This window comes from Calypte anna, chromosome 1, assembly GCF_003957555.1.
Source record: "Calypte anna isolate BGI_N300 chromosome 1, bCalAnn1_v1.p, whole genome shotgun sequence".
Classification (NCBI taxonomy): Eukaryota; Metazoa; Chordata; class Aves; order Apodiformes; family Trochilidae; genus Calypte; species Calypte anna.
In genome coordinates, this window is record NC_044244.1 from 155,448,527 (window position 1) to 155,475,252 (window position 26,726).

General features: G+C 40.3%; 1 protein-coding gene and 1 long non-coding RNA gene across 2 annotated transcripts; one reads left to right on the top strand and one right to left on the bottom strand.

The window, feature by feature from the left end:
- On the bottom strand, nucleotides 1-3,746 carry LOC115598602. The gene is made up of 3 exons (XR_003987765.1): nucleotides 3,676-3,746; nucleotides 2,874-2,996; nucleotides 1-145 (listed from the first exon to the last, which is right to left on the bottom strand). It is a non-coding gene; the product is annotated as an uncharacterized LOC115598602 (long non-coding RNA).
- Nucleotides 3,456-26,726, top strand: OBI1 (ORC ubiquitin ligase 1). Its single transcript, XM_030454541.1, has 6 exons — nucleotides 3,456-3,655; nucleotides 8,379-8,514; nucleotides 9,267-9,358; nucleotides 10,993-11,241; nucleotides 14,484-14,572; nucleotides 24,392-26,726. Exons 1-6 carry the CDS (start codon nucleotides 3,584-3,586, stop codon nucleotides 25,890-25,892), a joined length of 2,139 nt encoding a protein of 712 aa, XP_030310401.1. The 5' UTR covers nucleotides 3,456-3,583; the 3' UTR covers nucleotides 25,893-26,726.

Genomic DNA, 26,726 nt, shown 5'->3' on the forward strand with positions numbered 1-26,726 from the left:
ATGGCCTCAGAATTGCATCAAGAAGAGGGGATTAAGCAGTCAGTGAATCCCCAAGACAGCGCCTCATTAGCAAGGTCCTTCCTCTACAGGGCTCATCAATAGCAAAATACTGAGCAGGGGAGACCTGGACCAGTTTTCACACTTTCTGAAAGACATATTTTTTAAGGATCATGGGTCTGAATTTATACATCCAGAATCTTGGGTTTAAATCACTTATTTAATCTTGGTTTTATTTAAATTTCACTCTATATTCCCCTAAATCATCTAAACCAAGCCACCTGGGAAACCCTTCTTAAATGCTAAAGATCCAGCCCTGTTTGCCTTGTCAAGGCAAACTTGAACAGACCACTTTTGCAGAAGTGGGTGCTGAGAGTGCTTGGCAGTTTCCAGTCATCGCTACCTCAGTAGAATGAGAATAATTAAAAAAAAAAAAAAAAAGTGGTTTATATCTATTTGTGCAGGTGTAAACAATGAACTTCAAATTAGGTTTTCACTGTAAAAATACACATATCTAAAGGCACTTGAATCACAGAATGATTTTGATCAGAAGGGACCTTAGAGATCCACCACCCTGCAGGGGCAGGGACATCTCCCACTAGACCAGGTTGCTAATGATTAGAACCATTATAACTGCACTAATTACTTATTGCTTATCAGCTGGACTTACTAGACAAGAGGACACAAATTTCACTGTTCATACCCTTCCCCATCCTCTTCACTCTCTCTGCATAACTTGCTGCTGGGAAATATGCACAGATCTAAAATACAGATGATTTATGCACTTTCAGTAAATCTATTTGGCTTTATCAATCAAACTAAGTCTCAAGTTGCAAAGGCTTAACTGGCTCAGTATAGTACTCTGACCAGTTTATCTTGTTCTAAATCGGTTTCTTTCAAGCTCTCATCAAAGAATTTCTCATTTTTGTGATATTTTATATTTTCACCATTAATCACCTCGAGGCTTCTAAGATTTCAAGGGCAAGTAGAGAAGTGGCTGAAGCATTTCAAAAAATAAAGCCCTAATACTGGAAAATTGTTCATGATTACATTCTTAGCTTTGAAACCATTATTTTAACCAACCTTTCTCTATAGGTTTACTAAGAGTAGTGGCCAGACACCCATCTCTTTCCTTCCTGTTTGATCCTTACACCCCAGTGCCTGCCCCCCCATAGGCATGCCAGCCATCCCAGGAAGTGTTTCATCTGCTTCATTCTGGTTCCAGCCCCAGTGCAAAAGAACCCTCCACACCACACAGGTTCCAATGTTAGGTTAGGACAGATTCTTTAAGCGTTTTTTACCAGCTGCAATCATATCTTATTTCTCACCTCCCCATAGCTGCAGCAAATTTTTGTCCCTCAAGCTCCCTTCTCCTCGCTTTCTGTGGTCTCTCTCTCTCAGCTCTACAGAATTAAATATTTTCCATGCCCCTGAAGAGTTGGTAACATCATCCCATAAATTTCAACTAAACCTCAGGCGCTACTATACCACAAATAATTTTTGAAGTATTCGTTCACTGACTAGGCATCTAACTTCAGCAGAAATCTGCTAAACAAATAAGTTTAACCTCCCTACGCAGAAAATACATTCCTTTTAGCAGCTTATTCAGGAAAATAAGCTTCTTTAAAAGCTATTTTTGGTTGAGAGAAAATATATTCATCCCAACTGAGCTTGTTCTCTAACAGGTCACTTTCCAGTTTCACGTACTTTTTTGAAGCAGGGGAAGTCATGCCTTTGAAAGGGTTCCTGCTTTATCCCAGACTCATTTAAAAGAGTTTCACATGTCAACTGCAAGATGCATTTCCTTGCTTCTGATTTCTCTTTCATGCATTTACCCTTTCTGCTCTTTGTATTGTCTATTCACGTTTTTTCAATAAAAATCAATATAAAAATGGAGCGAAGATAAATAACAGGGATTCTCTGTATTCCTGTGAAGTTTGCTGGCTGTACAATAAAGACACTCAACAAATTTCAGGCTCCAGTGGTTCTCTTTAAAGCTCAAAAACCAATACTTTCACATTTCTCTTGTAAAAATTCTCAGAGCATCCTCCTACTTAAATGGCAGGTCAATTGTGCCAGAACTGAAAGCATCTACTCACAGCAGATAACCACTCACTCCATCTTCTGACAACTGCCCTTAGGACAGCATATCCACTGTGTTGCTAATCCGTTCTTTTTTTTCATTGACATTAAATCATGCTTTGTTTTGGTTTTTCTTTTCTGAAATATAATAAAAGCGTTGTTTTTAAACATGTGAATACTCAATCTTTATCAAATGCACCTTATTCAAACTTGTCCTTTCCCTACTACGGATACATGGGAATCCTTACCATCAAAGCCACTAGGTCTTATCTGCACTGGAATGTCACCATGGATTAGTTTGCTCACTTTATTTGCAGCGACTTACCTGTATCAAATTGAAATGCACCCATGCAACCCTGCTATGTCGGACTAAGATACTTTCCTTGTTAATCATTGCATCCACAGCTTTACGCTTGTTTGAATTAGCTGCTCAGCATTCTAAGCATTTATCATGTGGTGCAATGTTAAATCACTCAGGTCTATAATTTCCAGCATGCTGTGGCACGTTTACAAGAAGCTACAGGAATCCTGCAACTGAGGTCAAGCGAACAGACTTCTGAGGAGGCTCCCGTCCCACCAGCACCGTTTCTCAACTGCTCTCCATCAGTCCAGAAAGCTCAAAACCAAAGCTCCACAATTTGGGCAGTCACTGGTGCAAGCTGAGCAGCAGACACAGATTTGCATCTGTGGATTCGGCTCCTTGGTTTCCAAAGATCAGGGCAGGATCAAGGGCACTGATAGGGAAGTGCCACCAGCCCCAGACTTGGGGGCTCGGCGGGGCAAGTGCCACCAACCTCGCAGGGCTCAGGGAGGTTCCTGAAGTTCTCATTTGCAGTTCTCATTTCCTTCTTGGAAAGCAGAAAATGCCACCAGGGGAACACTTTGGGCCAAGACGAGAAGGGTTTCAGCCAAGCCACCTGCAGGGTGGGAAGGCGGTATGGGAGCCAAAGGGGACAACACGGGGGAAAGCGCAGAGGAAAACTCGGGTCAATTAAAAGGATGAAAACAGCCGATTTCTCTGAGCACAATGCTACCTGATCGAGGGTTAAGCCTGAGAGGTGAAAGGAGACTCCTTGCCACCACATCCCCTCGCAAGGGCCCTTCCCGGGCACTCCCCACGCAGCACCATTCTCCCCTCACCCAGGTCGCGCCTAAGCCAATAACTCGGCGGGACCCCCAGGCCACCTCCCCGGGGCCGCCGGCCACTAAGCCCCGGCCTGGCCCCAGCGAGGCCCTTCCTGCCCCGAGACCGGGCCTTTTGCGGTGTGTAGAGGGGTAGGAGCTGCCGGCAGCCGGTCGGACACAACCATGAGGGGGCCGCGGCTCCCGCCCGCCCGCCCTCCAGGGGAGCTCCGCAAAAACGCGCGCCGCCCTCCCCCCGCCGGGAGGCGGCTTGGCCTCGCCGGCTTGCCGTAGCAGGGGCTGGCGGGGGGCTGCCGCCGCTGTTACCGCCCGCCTGTGGGACTTCCGTGCTGACTGGGCCGGGCCGGTTCGGGTCTCCGCGATGTCGCAGAATGGGCCGAGCGTTACCCTGTCCCTCACACTGCCCATCACATGCCACATCTGCTTGGGGAAGGTAACGGCGCCGCCGCTCACCTTTCCTCTCATCCCCAGCCTGGGGGCGGCCCGGTGGGGGGGACGGCGCGGGGGTAGGGAAGGCCGGGCCGCTCCAGCCGGTGGCTGCTCAGGGGTGTGGTGTGGGGGGGGGGAGGGCCCTCCACGGCCAGCAGTCGCGATCCCATCGGGTTTGTCTCTTTTAAGAGGCTATGGCTCCGCGCTGGGGTGTGGCGGCCCTTCTTCAAGGGCTGTGTGTATCTCTCCAGAGGGATGAGGGGTCCCTCCAAGAGGAGGAGGGTGTCATGGCCCCAGGGGGCATTCCTGTCTGCGGGCGAGGTTTGCTGCCACTGTTGGGATGGGGGTCCCCTTCACCCCCCCCATACCCCACCCCCACCGCGGCGGGAGAGGCTTTTGGCAGGGGCTGAGGGCCCCAGTCCACCAGGTCACCCCCAAGGCGAAACGCGGGTTTTTGGAGGTGCCTGAGGTTTGGTTTGTTGGGTTTTCTTGTTCTTCCGGTGTCAGTAGGAGAATGAGTTCTAAATACTAGGCGAGTTTGTGTTTGAGCGCGGTGCTGCGTCGTAGAGGACGAACAAAAAGCAAAGAGGGGATGTACAACCAAGTGGGTTTTAAAAAGTATTGAGTAACAACTGCAATAGTCTGGAGAAAAAGTTTCCGGTTCATCACTGTGACCCTTTCTCTTCTCCCTCGGGAAGCAGAGGGCTCTTGCTAGTCTGTTCTCCGAAAGCCCCAGGTTTAATTTCATAGTTGTCACTAAGTGCTCCTGAAATTATTTCCTCATTCCCCACTACTATTTTTCTTCATGTTTCCTTGCTATCCAAAACAAAACAAACCTCTTAAAGCACAACAGTAAATACAAGGGGAAAAGATAGCCTGTTAGGTTCGTACTCTGGCAGGTACTGTTTGGTTTCTTTCCACCTCAGCTGGCCTATACTCGAAAACCTTTTCTACTGGAGTGATAGCAAAAGGATTGGTGTGTTTGTTGTGTAAAGTACGTGTAGTGCTGGTACTGAAGGGAGTCAGGTATCTATCTTTTCTCAACTCTCACAACTCTTGATGCTTTCAGCATTGTCAGTTTAGTCATTTTGTGGCTTTTCTGTGGAAGCTGAGCAAGACTTGAAGGCTGTGCTCCTGTTATCTCTCTTTTTCTGTTTATCTAATTGATGAAAATGGAGGAGAACACAGATGTACTGTGACTCTGCTAATGAAGAATGAATACTCTTGAAAAAGAGGACAGTGACAATAGATTTGCTATTTGAAACTGATCACAGTGACTTTCTAATTTAAACACTTGATAGATACATTAGTTATTGATTTGTATTTTGCTATAAAGCCACTGGGTTATTTGAAGTCACTGTTTCATACTTCTGCTGCTTTTCTGGAGTTGGTCAGGAATTTATGTTTTTTGAGTTTGTACTGGAAGAGATTTCAACACTCTCCTTACTTGATGCCTTGCACAGAGGCAATGTCAACATTATATAAGTGAATCTACTGGTGATACCTGTAATAGAGGTATTTGAATGCTTTCCCTTTTAGATATACAAAGCTGTTCAAATTTTGCCAAAGGTGACAGCTCTGCTTATGCTTTTTTTTAAATACATATCTTTGTCTCTAGCTTGGAAGTTAATTAAAAAACTTAATCAGAAAAAGCTCTTTGTGAGAGTAAGATTAGAGGAAGTAAAAGTTACTTAGTTTAAATTGAGGGGGAAATCTTGCAGATTGTGTCCTATCTTATATGTAGTAGCAGAGAGTGTAATGGAAGTTTGACATACTCTGATACAGTTCTGTGGTTTGTAGCATAGGTTTCAGAGTAAAGTCCCACAATATAATCAGAATGTACCTCTTGCCGTCTTAGCAAAATGTGCAAAGGACTGACTGCCAAACAGAAACTATTCACTGTGCGTAATGTAAGGGGATAAAAAGAGATATTAAAGAGAATCCCATTCAATAATGATGGCCACTCATTGTTTTTAATAAAGCAGAAATCTTGGGATGAGGGAGAACATCAGGCAATTTTATTAGTGTGAACAGAGTCGTAAAGTACATTGGCAAGATATACAAATAACCATTTATAACAGGAGTTAATTGCTTGGATAAATTTAATGTTTGTTATGTGAATATTCTTGTAATGCAGTCCGGGCTATCTTCTGACATACCTGTATTTCATGATTAGCAAGTGGATAAGAAGCCATTGGGCCTTTAGGTTTACTTGCCCTAGAATAACTGCAGGTCTCTCCTGTTGATTTTGGTGTTGACAGTTTATTTGGGCTTGAGCACCCAATTCTGTGTGTTTTGAAGCCCAGTAGGATGTCTGGGGATTCATTAAGTGGTAGCAGTGTGCCTGCTTTTCCATGCACCTGCTCCTCTATTAATGCACCATGAAGGTCCAAAAAATGCCTTCAAAGTGACATAGATGTGTACAGGGTTTGATTTTGATCTGCTTAGGAATCACCTTATGCCTGTATGGGAAAATTAGGAAATTGCTCAGAATGACTGAGCTGATCAAGCTTTCTCAGATAAGATGTAGTCTTTCTAGACATTATGGTTGATGAAGGAACTGAAACTGTGCTGTAATTCAAGTAAAATTGTTTTTTAGTAATGAGTGTGTCGTTATCCCCCACCCCCTCCCGGGCTTATCCCAGTCGGTAGCTCAGGAGCTCAGTGAAGGGCAGTGGCACCCCCGGCCTTTGTGTGAGCTTTCAATAGCAGCTTCTGCTGCTGTTGCATGGATTGCTTTGTGTGGATCCTGAGCCAACAGGAGTACAAACCTCAGCCCTGAAATGAAACTTGTACAAGCATGTAAATCAGAAGCAGTGTGCCCCTGAGAGTAATGAATGTGATTTGCTAGGGATATGGAGTAATCATTCACTTGCAAGAAGTGTGCTCTTGTGTCAGGTGTGGGGTGACCAAGGGTCTCTTGCTCCCCAGGGGAGAGACCCACACTCCTGAAATGTCTTTCCCTGTTTGGACTATTCTGTATTATCCTGCTCTGTATTCTGTCATCACCATTCATATACCTATTCTCAGTCCGCTTCTGAGTAAGAAAGAAGTACAGCTAGAGAAAAAGTTGTTTTTTTTTTTTCCTTCCAGTTGCTGGTAGGAATGCTGGAGAAAGTTCTTTTTCTAAAAAAGAAAAACAGTAAACATTCCTTTTTAATAATTGTAATAATAGTATTTTACTATTTCCAAAGCATTGGTGTGGTAATGTTTGCATTAATCACAGAAGAGCCTCCTGAACTAGAGGTGAAAGTGTGCAGACACTTGGAGAAATTGCTTGGTCTGTCTCTATTCACATCTTCAGTAGCTTGAGTTTCGGTTTCTGTACAGATAAATCATTTAGCTCCTAGCAATGTCATATTGGAGATTTTTGTGTATATATGTATATATATATATATATATATGAATGAACTGGAGAAGAAGCTGACCGATACAAGCCTTAGTTCAGATCCATGTGTAGTTCAGTAGTAAAATGCTTTGGTTGTAGCTTGTGCAACACAGATTGTATGAGTATGATTACTGCAGCACACAACTAATCGGTTTTCCAAAGTGTTTATTTGCTATCCTTTCCAGTTGCTTGCTTCTTACTGCCAATGTTATTTATTTTTATTTTTAGTTTGACTACTTTACTAATAGAATGAAATGGGAGTATCATGGGAGTGATGAGGACCTCTTTTAAGTTGAAAGGATTCACCAGAACTTGGGGTTTAATGGCAACACAGTAGAATCTAAAGTAATAGATACTGATGCTTCTGTGACTGAAAAAATGTTTCTTGGGCAAAGACAGAGTGGAGGAAAAACAAATAGTTATTTCTAAGACCCCTAACGCAGATATTAATGTTAAGTCTTAAGAGATTTGAAAATGTGGATTACAGTAAGCTGTAACAGAATATGCAATAAGGCATAGATACAGGGAAAAGCTGTCTTCTTTTGTATCATCCCTCTAAGCATGCTTACTTTCAAACAGGGTTTATAGTGGAATAACAAGAGAGAATAATGCATTTTCATTAATATATTCTTAAAGTTTGTTTACCCTGCTGCTTTGGAAGGGGAGGGGCAGCTTCTTGAAAGGATCTGTGTCTGTTTGGAATATTTAATCCTTCCGTTAGCTGCCCTGCTCTTGGATAATGACTTATTTAGTAGCAATGCATATCTAGCAGCAGGCTTGAATTAGTGATTGCTGGTTCATGTTTCTGCTGTGTGGTTTTGGCCCTTCTTCTTTTTAAAGCTGAATTCCATGAAGCTGATTATGTGCAGGGTAGAGTTAATCTGTAACACGATCTGTTTCAGTGACACCTCTTCCAAGGCAAAGTGCTGATTGTTGCCAGGAGCAATCCTACATTCCCTCACTTTTAAAAATCGGTTAATGCATGTATTTTGGTCGCTTTTTACCTAGGGGTTTCACTGAGGTGGTTGGCTGTAGTTTGTGGAGGTTGTGGGGTGAGGGAAAGGTGCCTGCAACATTTGTGTATTAATGGCCTCTGAAATTCAAGGACCATAGTTGTGCAAAACTGTTCATAGCTTTGTTGCCTTCAATAGTAGGGAAATAATTTGATGTTATCAGTCAGGATGTCACTCTTGAAACAACAGTGTCTCTTTCCTGCAAGACCAGAGTTGCACTGAGAGCTGGAGTAGTGTATTTTCATATTCTCTTATCTGAGAAAGCATTGAAGTATTCATAGTGTCTTTCTGTTTGTTTTCTTTTTTTCCCCCCTTAATACTAAAAGGTCCGTCACCCAGTCATCTGTGTCAACAACCATGTCTTCTGTTCTGTTTGTATTGAAGTGTGGCTGAAGAACAATAATCAGTGCCCAGCTTGCAGAATTCCCATTACGCCTGAAAATCCATGCAAAGAAATTATAGGTAAGGAGAACTTCAGGCTTTGAAATATCTTTCTGGTATTTACTGCTGGAGGGGACTCTTTTGAGTCCAAAGATACACAGATTTTTTTTTTCTGTGTAATTTTTTTTTTTTACCAGCATCTAAGGAAGATCTGACTTTAAGTCTTTCTGGAAGCACACATAATAGCTAAAAACAAAAATACTAAAAATTCCAAAGATGATGTGTATATTAATGGCTAGGTTATCCAAAGACAGCAAGTACCCCATAGCTTTAAGGATTGGTTTTTTTATTAAATCTTGGTCAGAATCTTGGCCTTTAACTGAAAAAAATGCATCTCACTTGAAGTAATCTATCTGTGCATTGCAACTTGTTGACCTAAGAAAAAAATCTATCTGAACAATCTCACTTTAAATACTTAAGCTTTCTTGTTCTAATTAAATGTATGTTTGATTCCCTGTCCCTCTTAGGGCTTTTTTAATAGCATAGTCTGAAAAAGGCAGGATTTGGTCACAGTAAATACAAAGTTGAAAAATTTAAAAGTTGTCTTCCTGCTGTGAGGCAGGCTTTTTACTGCTAAACATCACTAACAAATACTTCTATTTAACTTGTTCTGAAAATGAAAGGACTTTAAATCTCCCATGGTAGTAGATTGGTCCAATATTTGCTGTATTTGTAGCTGATAATAAGATAAGTTCTATAAGATGGATTTAGTAGTATTGAAATAAATGAAAAAGAAACAATATTAGTGTTTCTTTCATGCTTTGCTGCTTTAGGAGGAACGAGTGAAAGTGATCCTATATTTAGTCCGACAGTCAGAAAACACCTACGTAAAACAAGGCTTGAATTGCTCCACAAAGAATATGAGGTAAGGACATGGAGAGTGTTGTGACTTTCCAGATGAACTGCAACTGTTAAATTACTGCATACAGCTGGTCCTTTTGCTTTGAGTATGTTCTTTTTAAACTAAGTTAAAAGTTTATATTGGATATGCATGAAACTCAGCTGCATTAAAAGCCACCTTCTGGCTAAGGTTATGAGAGCCTGGTGCTTGAAGTAGTACCACTGGAGTCATGGTGATATTCTTTCCATGCTACAAGTAGCCAAGTACAGCCAATTTGTGGGAATTTCATCCCCAGCTGATATGGGAGAGTTTTCTTCATGTGCATTGGGTATTGGCAGGCTTTTTGGTTTTTTCTTTGGTTCAAATACAAACGTTTTCTGAAGTAATTCCTTGTTGCTCAGTGAGACTAGATACCTTCTTAAAGAACATTGTCTGCTGTAACCTGTGGGCATAGGTTAATTTTTTCATTGTTACTTTTTTTATTTTCTGCAAGTCAGTGAATGCTTGGAAGCTTATCTCCACTCTCCTGCTGGAAAAATATTGTCATAGGAGCAAGATGAAAAGGTGTTACTAAGGAATGCATTTAATTTGTTGTCTCAGCTGTTGTTTTCTTAGTAGCAGCAATGTGAAGACATCACATACTTTGCAAGGAAACCTGTCTCAGGTAGGAGAATGAGAGACAGAAAACAAGCACTGTATATATCCTCAACACTGGGGAAGTAAGGGCTGTCTTTTATGACAAGCTTGCCTGTAGGTCAACTTCTTTCATCCTCTGTGGAAGGAGGAGTCAGGAAAAGGAAATTTCCTGTCTTTCTGTTGGACCAACTCCATAATCACACTGATACACATTGGAGAACATAAATCTCTTAAAAAGAAAATTTTGCAATTGTTGTTCTTATGCTAGAGGAAAAAAAAAGCTTGATTATTAGTGCAGAGATGCCTTTGATTTATGGTAATAGCATATATGGCCTGTTTTAGTGATCTGACCTTGAGCAAGTCAAGTATTGGAGTTGGTGAACAGTGTAGAAGACATGTTTTCAGAATAAATTACTTCATTTGTCCTTTTAACAACTTCCTTTGAAGTTTTTTGCTTCTCGATGGCTTCAGACTGATAAAGCTAAGAGCTTTGTTCTTTGGCTTTTGAGAGTCTTTCCTAAGATCTTACTACTTTGGCATACCTGCAGCAGCCTCTTCCAGGAAGTGTTCAGTGACTTTCAGTATCTGAACATGTGATATTTTAGAATATGAGTGAAACATTCTCAAATAGCAGCAAATGAGTCAGCAGAGGACAATCTTAAGAACACTTTTGATACAGGAAATCCTCCCATAGTCTGCCCTAATAATAGATTCTTGACACTGAAGGCTTTGAAGCTTTTGGTCTGCCTGCCAGTTTGTTCAGGGTCCTTTGTGTAGTCAAGGGATTCCCTTCACTAAAACCTTCACTATGCCTGAGCATGCAGGTTGATTAAAATCCTGCCTAGAGCACAATACATAAGCATAGTTAGATACAGAGTGTATCTAAGTGAAGTGTGTGTAAGTGAAGACATGAATCTGGGCTTGCCAGAACCTGTGTTCCTACAGTACTGTGGGAACTTGCAAGTATTGTTTAATTAATCTCATGCATTATTTTAATTCCTGTGAATTTCTGACACCTTTAGGATGAAATAGAATCCCTACAAAAAGAAGTGGAAGATCTGAGAGGTAAAAACCTCAGTTTACAGACACAGCTGAAATCTCTTCTGGATCCTACGACATCATCTTTGTCTTCCCAAAATGAGAATAGTAACCAATCAGCAAATGAAGCAAGTATCAGTGGCCCAGGAACCCTGGAGGAATGGAGCAAAAAGCTGAAAGCTGCCAATGATATGTATGAAAAAGTGATGGATAATGTGGAAAAGCTAAAGGAGGTAATAAATACATTTCTTCATCTATTTTGTAGTGTAACTGTTTTGTGCTTGTTGAATGGGAACAGGAGCTAGCATGACCTCTGGGTACTTCATAGATCCAGAAGAAAGGAAAAAATTGAATTCCAGTGACTGTTGGTGTATCATAGTATTTCCATATAGCCTTTGCAAGTGTCAGATGTTATTGCTTGTTCTAGGAGGTCTTACGTGTGACTCTTCTGCAACTCCTCTGCCACTTTGACTGGATAATTGGATTATAGTAGCACTTGTCACCAGTATTGATGACCAGATTTTTCAGGCTTGCAATGATCTATATAATATATCTATTTTACAACGTTGAGTGGCCAAACACAGTTCAGTTGGCTGAGGCAGAATTTGCACTATTGCCCTCCATGCTGGCCAATATTTTTGGTGCAATTTGCTGAGACAAAGTAACTTGACCCTTTGACTGAAAATAGACAAGCCTCAGCATTTTATGACCAGAAGATCCTTTACTGGAAACCTGCGGCTTTTTTGTACATCTTGAACATAATATAAAAGAAAATCTGATACCACAGAAGGGAGGGATGCAGGAGATGGTCATCTGAAAATATATCTAAATAAAAATATCTTGCAAAATCTACCTGAGGGCACAAGAAGGATCACCTCAAACACTGAAGAAGATTAAAATTTCAAGATTAATTTGAAAGGCAAGATGAAAAGAACTGGATTTGCATTTTCTCAAAATGCTGCCTCATTTCTTCTATTACAAGCCCTGGGTTGCCTCCTCCAAAACTGAAGTGTTACATGTTTAGGACATTTTTTTCCTTTGTAAGCATTCATGTGTTTACACTTTTCCTGTGTTACAGAGAAAAACACCTACATTATACTGTTCTGCCATTTTGTTGTTTGTGGGGCACTTGTAGATTTTCCTCTCTGTAGTCTAAAGCCAATCTGACTGGACTGACTGTGTGATAATCACTAAAAGGAATAAACTGAGTTTCCAAAATTAGCTTTTTCAATAGCTTAGCTAGTCTCAGTCTTCAGCTTTACAGGCTGAGACACATCTGCCCTCTTAAGTGGATCCCAGGAGCTTCAGAGTCACTTGTCCTTGGCAAAAAGGAATTTGCAGCAAGAAGTTTGTCTGCCTAATCTTCTTGCATTTTTTTCCTGTAAAGCGAATTTTTTGGGTTTTTTTTTCAGTATAATTTCATCCCTATCAAGAAAAGGTTTTTAAGTTTTTGGAGTCTTTGAATGTGGTAAAGGGTTGGATATGAATAGAACGAATGCTGCTTAGATGGGTTTTAGGAACCAAGTCTTAAACTGTGATCATAAGATCATCTAGGTTGGAAAAGACTTTTAGGATTATCAAGTCAAACAGTATCTTCCTATCTCTTCCCTGTTCAACAGCTGCCCAGTTCCAGAAGTACCTAAAGTCAGCTGGCTCTTCTTTTAGACCTTGTTCCATTTCTGAGCATGCATTGACTGACCCCAGTCTGACCTCTTTCCCACCTACACTCAGTCTGGAGCAAGGTTTTCCCCCAACCAATATTACCACCTAAAGTACCTGACCTATGAGCTTCAGCTACCCATCACTTCCCAGTGAGATAGGATCCCAGAGAAGATGTGGTTACCAACACTTTATTTTTAAAACCAGACCAAATGAGGAAGGAGCAGCCACCTTTATCATTTAATGTCCCAAGTAGCCAGTTACTTTGAGTGAAGTCATAATGAGTCTGGAAGTGGTGATACAAACCCAGCAGCAGAAATACTAGACCAGGCATGCTCATTAATAGTGCAGTTACATGAACTCATTAATCTATACATTGTGCTGCGAGTGGGGATCCTTTGCAGAATAATGTCTTGGTCTTGGAGGGCAGAGCACTCTGGAAGAGGGACACTGAAGAGGTTCACTCCTGACTTGCCCTGGGGATGCCCTACCTACCAGCTCCATGCAAGTTGTGCAGTTTCCTGTATGGCTATGTGACTGGGGGAGCTGTGTCCCTGAAAAGCAGCAAAGGTCTTGGCTGTGTTGTCAAATGGTTTGATGCTCCTTTGGAAGTTAGGTTTCCTGGATTGTTGCTCATTGCTTTCAGGTAGTTGGGGTTGTTTTGGGTTTTTTTGGTTTTGGTTGGTTTTTTTTTGGAATGCCAGATAGATGATTCTTTGGCACCTAAGCCCTGGCCTCACCCTTCCTATTCCTACTTTGCTAAAAGTCTCTTAATTACTCTTTCTGACCCTATGAATATTGTTTGGGAGAAAGGAGGGTGGGTGGGGGTGTTGTTGTTTTGGTTTGTTTTTTTCCCCCTATCCCCAGCTGTCTTTGCCTCTCTTGGGGAGGTTTCTGGGGATATCTGTATAAGCATTTAGAGTTTTCTGCTTTTCTTATTGTTAGATGCTCCTGAAAAAGTACATTTCACCCCCGAGCCCAGTTGCATGGGTCCTTCTTCAGATCTAGCTCTAGATCATACTTTTACTCTGTAGTGGAAGCAGTAACCAACCAAGGCTATGAATTTAAGTCCTGGACTGGCAGTGCTGTTTCCAGCATACAGAGATTGAGCAGTCAATAAAGTACAAAGAGTGTTTTCTGCTTGTTAGGGTGGTGGCATTCATTGTTCTGAAACACGGCAGCAGGAAAACTTCTCTTTAAATGAAGTATCTTGTTAACAAGGTTGTCTGCTGAACTGAGAAGAAGGAATTGACCTCAATTCAAGGAGTAAGAAGAGTTGTGAATCAGGAGTCTTAATCAGGTGTCTTGGAAGAAAGTGAAGAAAGACTGCAAATAGCTTGTCGTAATGGATTTACATCCATAGGATAACTGTGCTTTAAGAGAAACAACCAAAAAAACCCAAAGTTAATCTCACTCCAATTTGGAATAGAGGAAGCTGTTCAACATTAGTTTTGCTGATACCTGCACATTGTAATGTTAATGTACTTAACGTATTTAGTCATGTGGAAAAAAAAACATGGAATTGCCATTAGTACATCTCCTTAATGACTTTCTGTACTAACTAACATAGCTGTGTTTATTTCCCTAGATAGGACACTTGCAATGTATTTTGGGAATATAAATAAAAAATGTCTGTTCGCTATTCAGTTTTGCAAGCCATTTCCCATAGTGATTTTTAAGTGGTGTCCCTGTCTGAAGGCTGTTCCTTGCCTTCACATTTCTAGCTCTGTCCCTTTAAAAAGGAGAAATAGCTATAAATATTAGAAATCATTTCTGTTTTACTGTGGACTGACTTTTTGTCTTTTCTTTTCCTTAGGCAAATAAGAAACTGAGCATGGAAAACAGTAGCCTTTTAAGAGAGAATTTGCGACTAAAAGCTGAAGTTGATAGTAGATCACCCCAAAAGTATGTGAATATTTTAAAAGCTACCATATTTTATTTATAGACTGTTTAACTGTTGTAGGACTTTAACCTAAAACTGTGATGGCGTACATGGTGTTGCATATGTATCTCTAGGTAGACTTTGGGATTTTTATCCTCATAGACTTGTGTGACAAATGCAATTTACAAAATAGCGAGTAGTCTACAGTGAAAAAATGTAACATGACTACAAATGCTTTTCCTTGCATTATCTGGCCAGTATTGAAGGTCTGGATTTATTAGTTGCCTTCTACAGTTGACTTATCTTCCTAATTGAGAAATTTTGAAATCTGGTATATTGTCTAAGTAGAAGGTCTGTTACTGAGAGCAGGGATTCTGGTTGCTTTGTTTTGTTCTTCCTTTTGCTGCCTTCACTTTATTCTGTGGAATTAGGCTTCCTGTTCAAGCAAAGTCCCTAATAATAGCTTTGGGTCTGCACAGGATGTGTAGAGTTGAGCTTCTCCACCATGAGAACATCATTCCCAGAATTGACATTGGTGTTTGATACTCTGTCTTAAACAGTTAAAACATCAATGACAGTGACCTCAGAAAGCAGAAATTTTGCCACGCTGTCTACAGGTTCATGCTAAGGTACCTCTCCTTGGAAGTACTTTGTGAGGCAACATGTTCATATTTTTAAAGTTCTGTTCATTTGGTTTTCTACCTTTTTTTCTCTAATTGGTTTAAAACTTAGAAAGCTGAGAGCATCATTGGCCAGAGGTTTACATGATGTTTTTGAAGAAGGGGTTAAGGGCTACCAGTGTAATGTGTGAAGAGGGCTTCCTGAACTTTGTTCTATTTCACAACTCACTTGCTGGAAGTTGAAATTCATCCTTTTAGAGAGTTAGCTTGCCAGATTGCTTATTGTTCAAAACCACAGGAAAGAAGATGCATGACCCTTGTGCTGTGCTCTTAAATGCATAAAAGTACATTCTGCCCTCAAGTCCCCTAATGAGGAAGATAGATCCCTGTTTAAGGTCTTGGCAATGGAGGGGGCTTTAATGGTATGAAACATCTTTTCCGATAAGATTCAAGACGAGTTGTCAAGGATGGGAAACTTGAAGAGGAAGTAGATGCAACTAAATAAATCCTAGAAAAGATCTAGATGAGATCATATCATGCAAATTGGTTTTACTTTACTGGCATCAGCTAAACTTCTCAGTGGAGAAAATTTCTGTTTCTTCTAGCTTGTGCATGTTTTACCATTCTGTTGGTCAGAAAAATTATATAGTGGGGTGGAGAAGGGGGGATGTTATGTGAAGAATGAGTCTTTGTTGCAAGCTGATTATTTTCCCATCTTTTTGCCAATGTAGCCTAAAACAATAGCCAGTCAAGTTCTTCTTTATAATATAGACAAATGTTATTAGAAATGAGGCAGTCTCAAGGTCTGCTTTGCAGCCCAGGTGCTAGGTAGATTGGCCTGTCCATCAAACACTTCAAAAGTGTAGACAGTTGCATGTCTGTACCCTGCTTTTTCATATCTTCATCATTGATTTTACTTTGAACCCAGTGGTGTACCACAAGAGTTTAAGTACATGCAAATCAAAATTTGTCCTGCAAAAAATCCTTCCACACCTTAAATTCAGCAATTTAGATTCACCCTACCTATACCCATTCATTCCTAGTCATGTCTTCTAAATTTAGTTTGTTCTAGATAAGTGTAACTTAAGAGAAAAAGTAAATTTCTGATTTACTTGATTTTGCTGTACTCAGGGCTCCCCAGTGTCTGTGGTTTTCTAAAGCAATAATGCTTAGAACTGGGTCCGAGATTCCAACTGAAGCCTCAGTAGCACTAAGTAGAGCAGAACACCTGTCTTATGTCTTACTACAACATCTTGTGTTGATAACTTCCAGTACCATTTTTGTTGCCTCCTTTTACCTGGCACTTCTACCATGGAGAGCCAGTACAAATTCTACTAAATAATTACTTTGGAATTTACATTCCTACCTTATTTTGCATTGGTGCTGCTAATATCCCCTTCCAAAGTGTGAGACTTGGCCCATTTATTGGCTATTTTCATGTTTTGATGCACATGTCAAACTTTAAACAGTTATTTTGAACTCCATTTGTCCTTCAAGGGATAGGAAGTATCTGCCATGTTGCTATTGATAGCAGATTTTACAAACTAACTTTCACCTGTGTAGTCATTAGTCTGGTTGGTATCTAGATTGGACCTAACATGAAGACATTTTTTTATATTCTTCCAGTTCTGATGGCAAACTTTGATAGTATCTAACTGGTATTTCAGCTAAGCTTCACACACTGTGCAAGGGTTGCAAGAGCTGTTTTCTGCACCCTTAGTAAATTTGCAGATGTCACTAAGCTGGATGGAAGTGTTGATCTGCCTGAGGGTGGGGAGTCTCTACAGAGGGATCTTGACAGCCAAGGATCTGACGGGTCAAGGCCAATTGTGTGAATTTCAATAAGGCCAAATGCCTGAGACTGCACTCTGCCCACAAAAACCCCCACTGGTGCTATGGGCTTGGGGAGGAGAGGCTGGAGAGCTGCCCAGCAGAGAGGGACCTGGGGGTGTTGATTGACAGCTGGCTGAACATGAGCCAGCAGTGTGCCCAGGTAGCCAAGAGAGCTTATGGCATCCTGGCCACTCGAGTAGCCAGCAGGACCAGGGAGGTGATCTTGCCCCTATACTCTGCACTGGTGAGGCCATACCTCTACTACTGTGTTCAGTTTTGAGCCCCTCACTACAGAAGGGACATTGAGCTACTAGAGTGTGTCCAAAGGAGGGCAACAAAGCTGATGAAGGGTTTGGAGCACAAATCTTACGAGGAGAGTCTGAGGGAGCTGGGATTATTTAGCCTAGAGGAAAGGAGGTTGAAGGGAAACCTTACTGCTCTCTACAGCTGCTTTAAAGGAGGTTGTAAAAAACTAGGGATTGGTCTGTTCAGTGAAGTTACAAGTGACAGGACAGGTAATGGCCTAAAGCTGCACCAAGGGAGGTTTAGATTGGATGTTAGGAAGAATTTCTTCACTGAAAGGGCTATCAGGTGTTGGAACAGACATTGGTGCCTAAAGTTGCACTAGGGGAGGTTTATATTGGATGTTAGGAAGAATTTCTTCACTGAAGGGGTTATCAGACATTGGAACAGGCTGCCCAGTGCAGTCGTGGAGTCACCATCCCTGAAGGTATTTAAGAGTCACGTAGACATAGTGCTTAGGGATATGGCTTAGTTAAGGTCTTGTCAGTGTTAGGTTATGGTTGGACGTGATGATGTTGAAGGTCTTTTCCAGTGAGGGTAATTTGTGATTTTTGTGAAATCAGAATTGAAGGTAAAAGCATCATAGACCAACAATGGCACTATAATGAAACTTTTCTGTGCAAATACACTGAATTGCCAGTACAATGATTCAGTGTATGTTGTTTAGAATTGTTCAGAAGGCAGTTTTTGGAATAAGTTTCTGAAAGGCTCTCTAGTACAATTTAAAGTGTCTACCAGATTGATTGACTCGTTGTAATTTAGTGTCATCACCATTTTTTAGTCATGTATTTCTTAGCTTCAGGTTGTTATGTGTGGATTCATGCTTAAACAAGTTGCTGGGTATGTAAATGAAACTTCTAAGAAATTATTTTTGAAAGAATTTTTCAGTATTCAGTCGCCTTATCCCAAGTATAATTCACTTTGTACATAATGACATTAGAGCTAAACATCACAACTTTTGCTGCATAACAAAAGAAAGACTGATACCCAGTGATTGTTCCTTTTGTAACACAGACTACCTCTGGTGTCACAGGAAAAAAATAAAATATAAACAGCCTCCTTCAGTGGTCAATAAAAAACTTACCATAGTCTTGAATTGGTTTTGCTTTGTTCATATCCATTAAAAACTGCTGGAAAATGTCATGAACATCAATAAAATTGACATTGCAGCCATGTCAGGGATTTTTACACAGTTTTTTAATTGATGATACTGATTGATTAGATGTTGGGTTTGGTTTAGTGTTTTGTTTTGTGGGGGTTTTTTTCTGAAATATTTTTCAGAGTAGAATTTTCCCAGAATATAGTTGGGATACCATCATATAGTTGGGACATACATCTGAAAAGTAAGTCAGAGGTAAGTTTCTTACTCTGAATCTTACTAAAGACCTTTGTTGGTATCGCATTTCTCAGGCAAATCAATCTGAGTGTTTGATGGTTGTTGCTTCCTCTTTGTTTGCTCTTTCTCCTGAGGAATTTTCAGTGACTCACATTTTTATGATGCAGAACAGGAAAACTTCTAAAGCGTAAGTTCTGTGGGATAATAAAGCCCTATTACTTCCAGCACTATTTAAAATAGAAAACTAGTGGGTCTGTTGGCAAGGCACAATGGATCTAAAAGCATTTTTGGCAAAGGGACATTTGCTTTTTACCTGAAGGAAAATAACTAGCAAGTCCATCTACTCCAGGGTATAGTGTATTTTATGAATGGTTAGATTCAAATTAGCTTCAACCAGACTTCTAGGCTTCCTAGGAGTCTTTTCCCTAAATATTTAATTTCTTCTGCCAGTTAAAATCCCAGTCTGAAAAACTATCTGTAACATACAGAAGATTGTTGTGTTATCTCTTTTCTCTGGTTTTGTGAGTTGTTTTATTGTTGTTTTGGAGTTTCTTTCTCCCTTTCCTTCAGTTTTACTGTTCATCCTGGCTGGATTTGTGACTTCAGGTACCTGCACACTGAAATCTAAGGCTGTTGACTCTTTTAGGTCTTTGTATACAACATTAATATTTTTTCTAACTCAGCTGTTTCTTCCCATGACAGACTATTAAATTCAGTCTGCATTTCACTTTTTAATAATTCTGAAGTAATCCTACCTGGTTTATGCTATTCACCAACCTTGGGTATAATCAGTCTTTCCTGTATGGAAGACCACAGGCTTTGCTTCACTGTAAAATGTTAACATTCTTGGTGAGGCTTTGCACATTTGTCTGAATTCACCCAATTCCCAAAGTGAAAAGAGAAGCTTCAATCAAAGAATGTACCTTGGCTGTTCTTCTCTTCACACAGTGTTGCTCTGCAGTCATCCAATATACAGTGAAGCTTCACTTGGCTCATGTGATGTGGCAGAAGTGGACTTCTCTGCTCACGAGAAAGATATTTCATGAGGAAAGCCATGGGACTTCAGTTTGATTTGTACTGTCAACTGTGTGATGAAGGGGATTTACTGCCCTGTATTTTTGCTTATTATAAAAATAGTTTGTTCTTTTAGAAGCTTAGAAAATGAGGTCTTTCAAGGAGCTGTTGTACACTTCTTTCTGTCAGGCAGCTGGTCTGCAGAATGGCAAGCAGTAGCAGACTATATCCAGGACTTTTTCTTCAGTGAAACTAAATTCCATTTGAAGCCATTCTGGCTCTAGATCTTAAACAGAGCAACATGCTTGAGGTATCTCTTGACTTTGTGTTTTTTCTTGCTTGCTGGGAAAAGGCCCCCATCTGACAGTAATTTTCCTGTTTATGAAACAGAAAATGTTTATGTTTTTGTTAGAAACATAACATATGTTATGTTAGAAACATTTATGTTAGAAAATGTTTATGACTGTTTATTTTTCTTAATTATGCTTATGCAAATGTGACACATTTTTAAGGCAATTGTATATAACCTGAGATATTGTTAGGATGTTGCTGGATATCACCTTTCATAGTTGATGTAGAGGGTGATTACAGAACTTTTTCAGCTGCATCTGGTACATGATATCATAGAAAAGCTGGAGAAACTCACAGGGCTTTCAGCTGGATTCTTGGATTTCCCACCCCTTTCTTCTTATCTAATGGAGAACCTAAGGGGAAATGTGTATCTAAAGTATGGGATTTGGATTGGTTGTGCACTCTGGCATTTCCCTGATCTTGAACTGTGAAAAGCTCTGACTGTATGTTGTTATTTCCCAGTTCTCTTTGTTTCCTTTGGGGAGTGAATCGTGCTCATATATCTGAACCACAAGGCAGTCCCCAGTCTGGGCCATCAGGTGATGAGAGGTGGAGAGCCACATTCCAAAGCATCCTTGGAGCCCCACTCTTCCATAGATGGTTACACAGGAAAACTGTTTGTTGCAGCTGCTTGCTATCCACAAAGAGAAATGTTTATATAAGATCAGGTAGTTTTAAATGAGTTAAGGGCTCAACCAGACAGACCTGATACAGTCAGCAGTCACTGATGTGTGAAAATAAAACCCTAAAGCTGAATTTGTAAAACTGATAGATGAGAAGAAGGAACAACTGGAGAAATTTGTTGTCTTGTGGGTGCAATGTCGATTTTATTGACATTCATGACATTTTCCAGCAGTTTTTAATGGATATGAACAAAGCAAAACCAAGTCAAGACTATGGTAAGTTTACTGACCACTGAAAGAGGCTCTTTATAGTTTTTTCCTGTGACATCAGAGGTCATCTGTGTTACCAAAGGAACAATGTTAGGAGTACTTGAACATAACTTAACAGCTGTGGGACAATCTGCATGAGGATATGAAAAGTTCTCTTTAGTACATGTATACTGAACACTTTAACTTCTACAGAAGAATATATCTAGTTGTTACCAAGTGTGAAATATGGGAAAAATAATATATCTAGAGTGTCAGGCCACACTTAAATTTTTGTATAACGTTTGTATATATATATATATATATATATATTTTTGTATAACGTTTTGTATAAATTTTTGTATTGCGTTCTGTCATTATCCTTGTAACATAAATTTTTGGCTATGACACAGCTCAGTGCACATCTGAAGGGAAAAGAGGAGATCTCTTAGGAGATTGGTTCTGGCTTCTCAAACCTAAATCTGTGTGTCTCCCAAGCAGCCTGCTGACCTGCCAGATCAGTCACTAAAGCACCTATGTCATGCTGTGGTCTGGAGTAATTGGTTTAAATAGATAAAAGGAAGAAATTCTTCACTCTGAGTGTATTGAGACACTGGAACAGGTTGCCCAGAGATGCTGCGGATGCATCATCCCTGGAAGTGTTCAAGTCTAGGTTGGATGGGGCTTCAAGCAGCCTGGTGTAGTGGGAGGTGTCCCTGCCTGTGCAGGGGGATGGAAACTAGATGATCTTTAAGGTGCCTTCCAACTCAAACCATTCTATGATAAATGTGTGGGTTGTAGTATGTAGGTCAAGTATGATCTTGAAAATTTGGGAAATTAATGCATGCAGGTCTCAAACGAGGAAGAGAAAGCAACTGCTGTTCTGGTACTTCACTGCAGAGGTAACTGTAGGCCACATGTCAGATGCTCCATTTCTGAAAACCAAAATTCCCAACCACATCCCTCTGCAACAATTAACATATTAGTGAGGCTGTTTGGCTTTGAACAACATACTGTATTTTTTTTTTTAACCTGAGGACACTTGTTATAAAAATTGCACTTGAGAATACAGTGCTTCTTCCTCATAAGCAAATTTCAGGCTGTCACTAATGCTATTTGCATTAAATAAACATATTACACCATTCTTCCATTAAAAAGGAATTGCCAGGTATGCATATAAATGTAAACATGTTTAATTTTTATGTCAAAGTGTCTGTTACAGCAGACCCCAGAATATCTTGCTTGTTTTACATAAGCATTTTTCTCCATCCCTTGCACGGCTATTAAGTTAAATTGTACTTTTGCATCATGTTTATATCCTTTATTAAACAGTGTAAGGTTTGCTTCTGTAAAGCTTTGTGAACAGGTCTGTTAGAGGAAAGCAAAATTAATAATTTTGAATGGTCCTTGGAAGCAGGAAGAGTCTTGCTTGGGCCCTGCTGTGCTATAGTGGCTCCTTCAGTATTTTAAACGGAAATGTGTGTTCCTTTTTGCTAAAGAAGAGAATGAGCCAAAATGTTATATGTGAGAATGCTTATTTCATTGTAACCCACTCCACCTGAAAATACTAATGAAACATTCCTCAGCTGTCTATTATTACGTTTTTTTTAACTTCACAGGGAAGAGGGAAGAAGGGCTTGTACGCCTTTTCTCTCATTTTGTTCTTGCATTGTAATCAGAAATGGAGCAACTGCTATAATCAATTGAGAAAGCTTGTTACTCATAGAGTAAGCAAATGAAAAATGCTCTCTTCATTTTTATGAAGACAAAGATAATTGGGTAGAGGTAATGCAGAGGTGGAGGGGCCTTGCTTCCATGAGTTCTAATCCAGCCAGCTTCCTTTAGAGAAAAAAAAAAAAATCATACTAAGTGGACACTACTATCCTAAATATTAAACTACTATCTCCCCGTTTAGTGTCTACAAAGCAGTGAGTGGCACATCCCAACACAGTTGGGAGTTTAGGTTGATCTGAGTTCAAAAGTGGTCTGGTAGGGGTTCTGCAAAAGAACTGACTGAGGCTGTTGAGTCTTTCCCACCACTCAAAGACTCAAAGTCCTTCAGTTCACAGACACAGATGAACAGTGTGATACATCTCAGTAGATCTGGTCACTTATGCCAAATTTGTTTGGGGCTTGTGATTCTATCCCTCATTCCTTTCCCTGGCTGCCCACTTAACTGTATTGCAGTTCTCAGCATGAAGTAGTTTCCTGTTGTTTTGGGCTCAGGATTGAAGAAACAAAATACAGTTCAGTTCTTTGCTGGAAATGCCTGCATGGACTTGTGGATGCTTCGCCAGCATGGTCACGAGTCACAGATATACCACCATCAGGTCACACTGGTCTAAGGGTTGCAGTGGAAGCATTTTGTGAAGGGTTGAGGGGATGGAATGGAAAAAATGGAATGGGAATCCCTTTGGCTCTGCAAGATGCTAAAGGAGCAACAGACAAGGAAACGGGATGGAAATTCCAGGCAGTGTTTGTGCAGGAAGCGTGAATATGAACTCGGGCTTTAACATGAAACTGCAAGATGGAAAACAGAGGTTAGTGTAAGTCCACTACAGAATTCTCATTTCTTTGTGATATCAAGCCTTACGTGTCAGAGTTGTAGAGTGGCTGCAGGTCCTCCTACTAATACCAGAATTTTAATTGTTTTTTTATTTCTGTAAATTGAAAGCCTTGGGTGGAGCAGGGAATTCCCTGGTGCCCACCTGTCAGTGACAGGTTAGAATTTGTCAGAGCATATAGCTGAAAACTTCACCTGCCCTCTGGGGAAGGTCAGTCTTGAAAGCTGGTGGAGGATGGGAGGAAAATGTGCACAAGCAGGAAGCCCCATGAATACTCAACTTTCACAAACCATAAGTGGCAGGTTTTTTGTGCTGGAGTCAAGGAAGAAATTTGATTGTTACAGTTGTAAAACTCAAAAAAACAAAATGGTTTTGAAGTAAGTGGAAGTACCATTCATTCAATGGCTTAAGGAAAGCTGTATTTCTAATGGGAACATAATAGAAATGGTCTGTATAAGTATTTAAACCACTTCAAAGGACAATTGCAATTTTTAAATTTCTTACTGGCATTTTATATTTGACAAGGTGACATTGTGTAAAAAATGTATTGTAAAACACTGCTGTACTCTAGGCAAATGATTGAATGTAAATATTTCAAGATGTGGACCACTGTTCAAATGTTATCATAAATCTTTGCCATTGTTTTAGGGGATAATTCTTCATGCATATTTGAGTTGAATTGATAGAACCATCCCCGAAAGGGTAATCTTCTTGTTATTGCCTCACTACCACTAATAGTTTAATTTTGGCTTTTCAGGTATTCACCTCCACCTCTACATTAAATATGATGATTTATTCTTTTTTATAACTAGCAGTGAAGAGCTCTGACTTTTGTTTTCAAATTAATACAACGTTTAGTAGCTTTGTTCTTTCTGGATATGAGATCTAAAAGTACCACGAGGCTGTCTTTATCCAGCTTAATATTTTCTTTCTTTTTTTTTTACTTCTTCAGGTTTGGTAGGTTTGCAGTAGCTGCACTTCAGTCCAAAGTAGAACAAAGCGAACGTGAAATGAACCGACTAAAAAAGGCACTGGAAAGAAGTGATAAATACATAGAAGAAATGGAGTGTCAGCTTTTACAGCTGAAAAATGCAGGGAAAGGAACCCAGACAGTGAGTGCTGTAAGTGAGAGAGTGCTTTCCACAGATGCTAAAGGATCTGAGAGCAGTGAAGATACATGTTTGAAAACCCAAGTTGAGGAGAAAAAAGCTTTGACTACCAGTCAAAGTACTGACAGTCTTGAACAGCTGACAAGTGGTGGAACCTCTCTGAGCTCTTCTAGTCAAGATGGTTCAAATGGCTCAAATACCCAGTGTGCCCCAAAGAAAGAACTATTTCCAGGATGTCAGGGAGTTCTGATGGATGAAAATTCCACAAACATGGATGCCTGTTTAGAAGAGCAGTGGAATAAAATTGAGGAATGTGCCCCATATAAGACTGAAGAACTTTATGATCTTCGACCACCGTGCACTCCTTTCCTGTCTCTCAGTCGCCTTCACTTGAACACTCCCGAGGGAAAAGAAAATGCAAGGAAACCACCAACATTCCTGAGAAAACTGAAGTACGAAGAGTTTTGTGACACTTCGGATGATTGCAGCAAAGATTCTGCAGAGCACAGCACAAGCAGCTGTAACAGTGAAAAGAAGCTAAACTGTTTTACTACAGGGAAATCAGGTTTTTGGGGCACCTGCCCAACAAATTTTGCTGAGAACTTAGATTTTGATGAATCAGGGCAAAATTCAGTATCTGGTCAGTCAGATGAGACATCAGCAAAATCCAGTGATAAAACAAGTTCTTGCTTGCCTAGAAGGTTGCATGCTCTCTGTTTCTCTGAAATGAATCGCACGAGAACCTCCAGTGAGGCATCCATGGATGCTGCCTACCTCGATAAAATTTCCGAATTGGACTCCATGATGTCTGAATCAGACAATAGCAAGAGTCCGTGCTATAATTCCAAGTCCTCTGATCTTGATAGTTCTTCAAAGTCAACAGAATGCACTAAGCTTCTAAATGAAACAGAGAAGAAACTGGAAGAGATGAATGAGGAACAGAGTCTGAAGTGTCCAGAGACAAGCGAATTAGCAGTTGACAGAACTAGCTGGAAACCTGCTATGTTTTCCATCCTTTCCCCATCTGAGCTAGATATGAATGACCACTTCTCATCGTTCACAGGCCAAAACATAGTGGCTGGTGATATCAAACCTCCAAACTGTTTATTTCAAAGAGACTTTTCACAGAATTCACTATTCAGTAACTCACAAAGGTTGGCTGAAGATCAAAAGTTCAGTTCCTGCTTTTTAAAAATGTCATCTGACCTGCACAATCAGCTTAATCCTCCTTGGGTGTCTTCCTTTATCACTGAAAGGAAAACCAAAAATGTCAGTCAGTCAGCCAAGAGGAAAATTCAAACCAGCCTTTCTAGTGCTAGTCCATCAAAAACCACAAAAAACTGACTCTGCTTGGAAATCGAGTGTGACTCAGAGGCATCAACCTGCAAATGTTTAATATCCACAGGTGAACTTAATTTTTAATGACTTCCATGAAATCTGATCCTGTCTTTTTCGTCTATGTGAAAACTGAACATCCCCTTACCCATTCCAAGCTCTTTCCTAGGGAAGAACCAGTCCAGATTCGTTCTTTGGCTGGACATTTTGTTTACTTGGGGGCTTTGGTGGTGGGGTTTTTTTCAGGTTACATGATCCTGCAGTGGTGAGCACAACTAATGGCTCCCTTGAAGAGGACAGTTTTAAGTGTTCTTGTCAGATCAGTCATTTATGTACGAAACTGTTTTAAAGGTTACATTTCCCATTCCTAAAGATTACATTTTGTGCATGTAAGGCAGCTACTGGCTATATATCCTGTGATTTCATGGAATTGCTATAAAACAACGTCACTTTTGCCATAAAACTATCCTCCCAGGGGAAATGCTGCTTGGACTGTTTCATAGCACTGTACTGTACTGAAACCCTTGTTTTAAGTGGATGTAAAGTAATGGCCTCTTTCTTTTCAGGGTTACAGCACTTCAGTTAGAAAACATCTCTTCTTTAACACTGCAGACATGGCTTGTATTTTTTTTAAGTTAAGCACAATTTTTAATTACTTCCCCAAAATCATTGTTATTCTAAATGTGTTCACTATGCTGGTATAGACCATAAAAATGGGTTTGTATGCTAATGACTTGTTTACCTAATGTGCACTGACCATTTTACATTAATACTGTACCATTTTACATTAATACTGCATGCTTTTCTATGTGAATTGAATAAAACATGTTATAAGCACTGTAA

Bases quoted from the DNA above. Each gene is read 5' to 3' on its own strand.
- OBI1 (XM_030454541.1), top strand. From the start codon at position 3,584: ATGTCGCAGAATGGGCCGAGCGTTACCCTGTCCCTCACACTGCCCATC. The intron at 3,656-8,378 runs GTAACGGCGCCG...TAATACTAAAAG, and splicing joins GCCACATCTGCTTGGGGAAG to GTCCGTCACCCAGTCATCTG. The intron at 8,515-9,266 runs GTAAGGAGAACT...TTGCTGCTTTAG, and splicing joins TCCATGCAAAGAAATTATAG to GAGGAACGAGTGAAAGTGAT.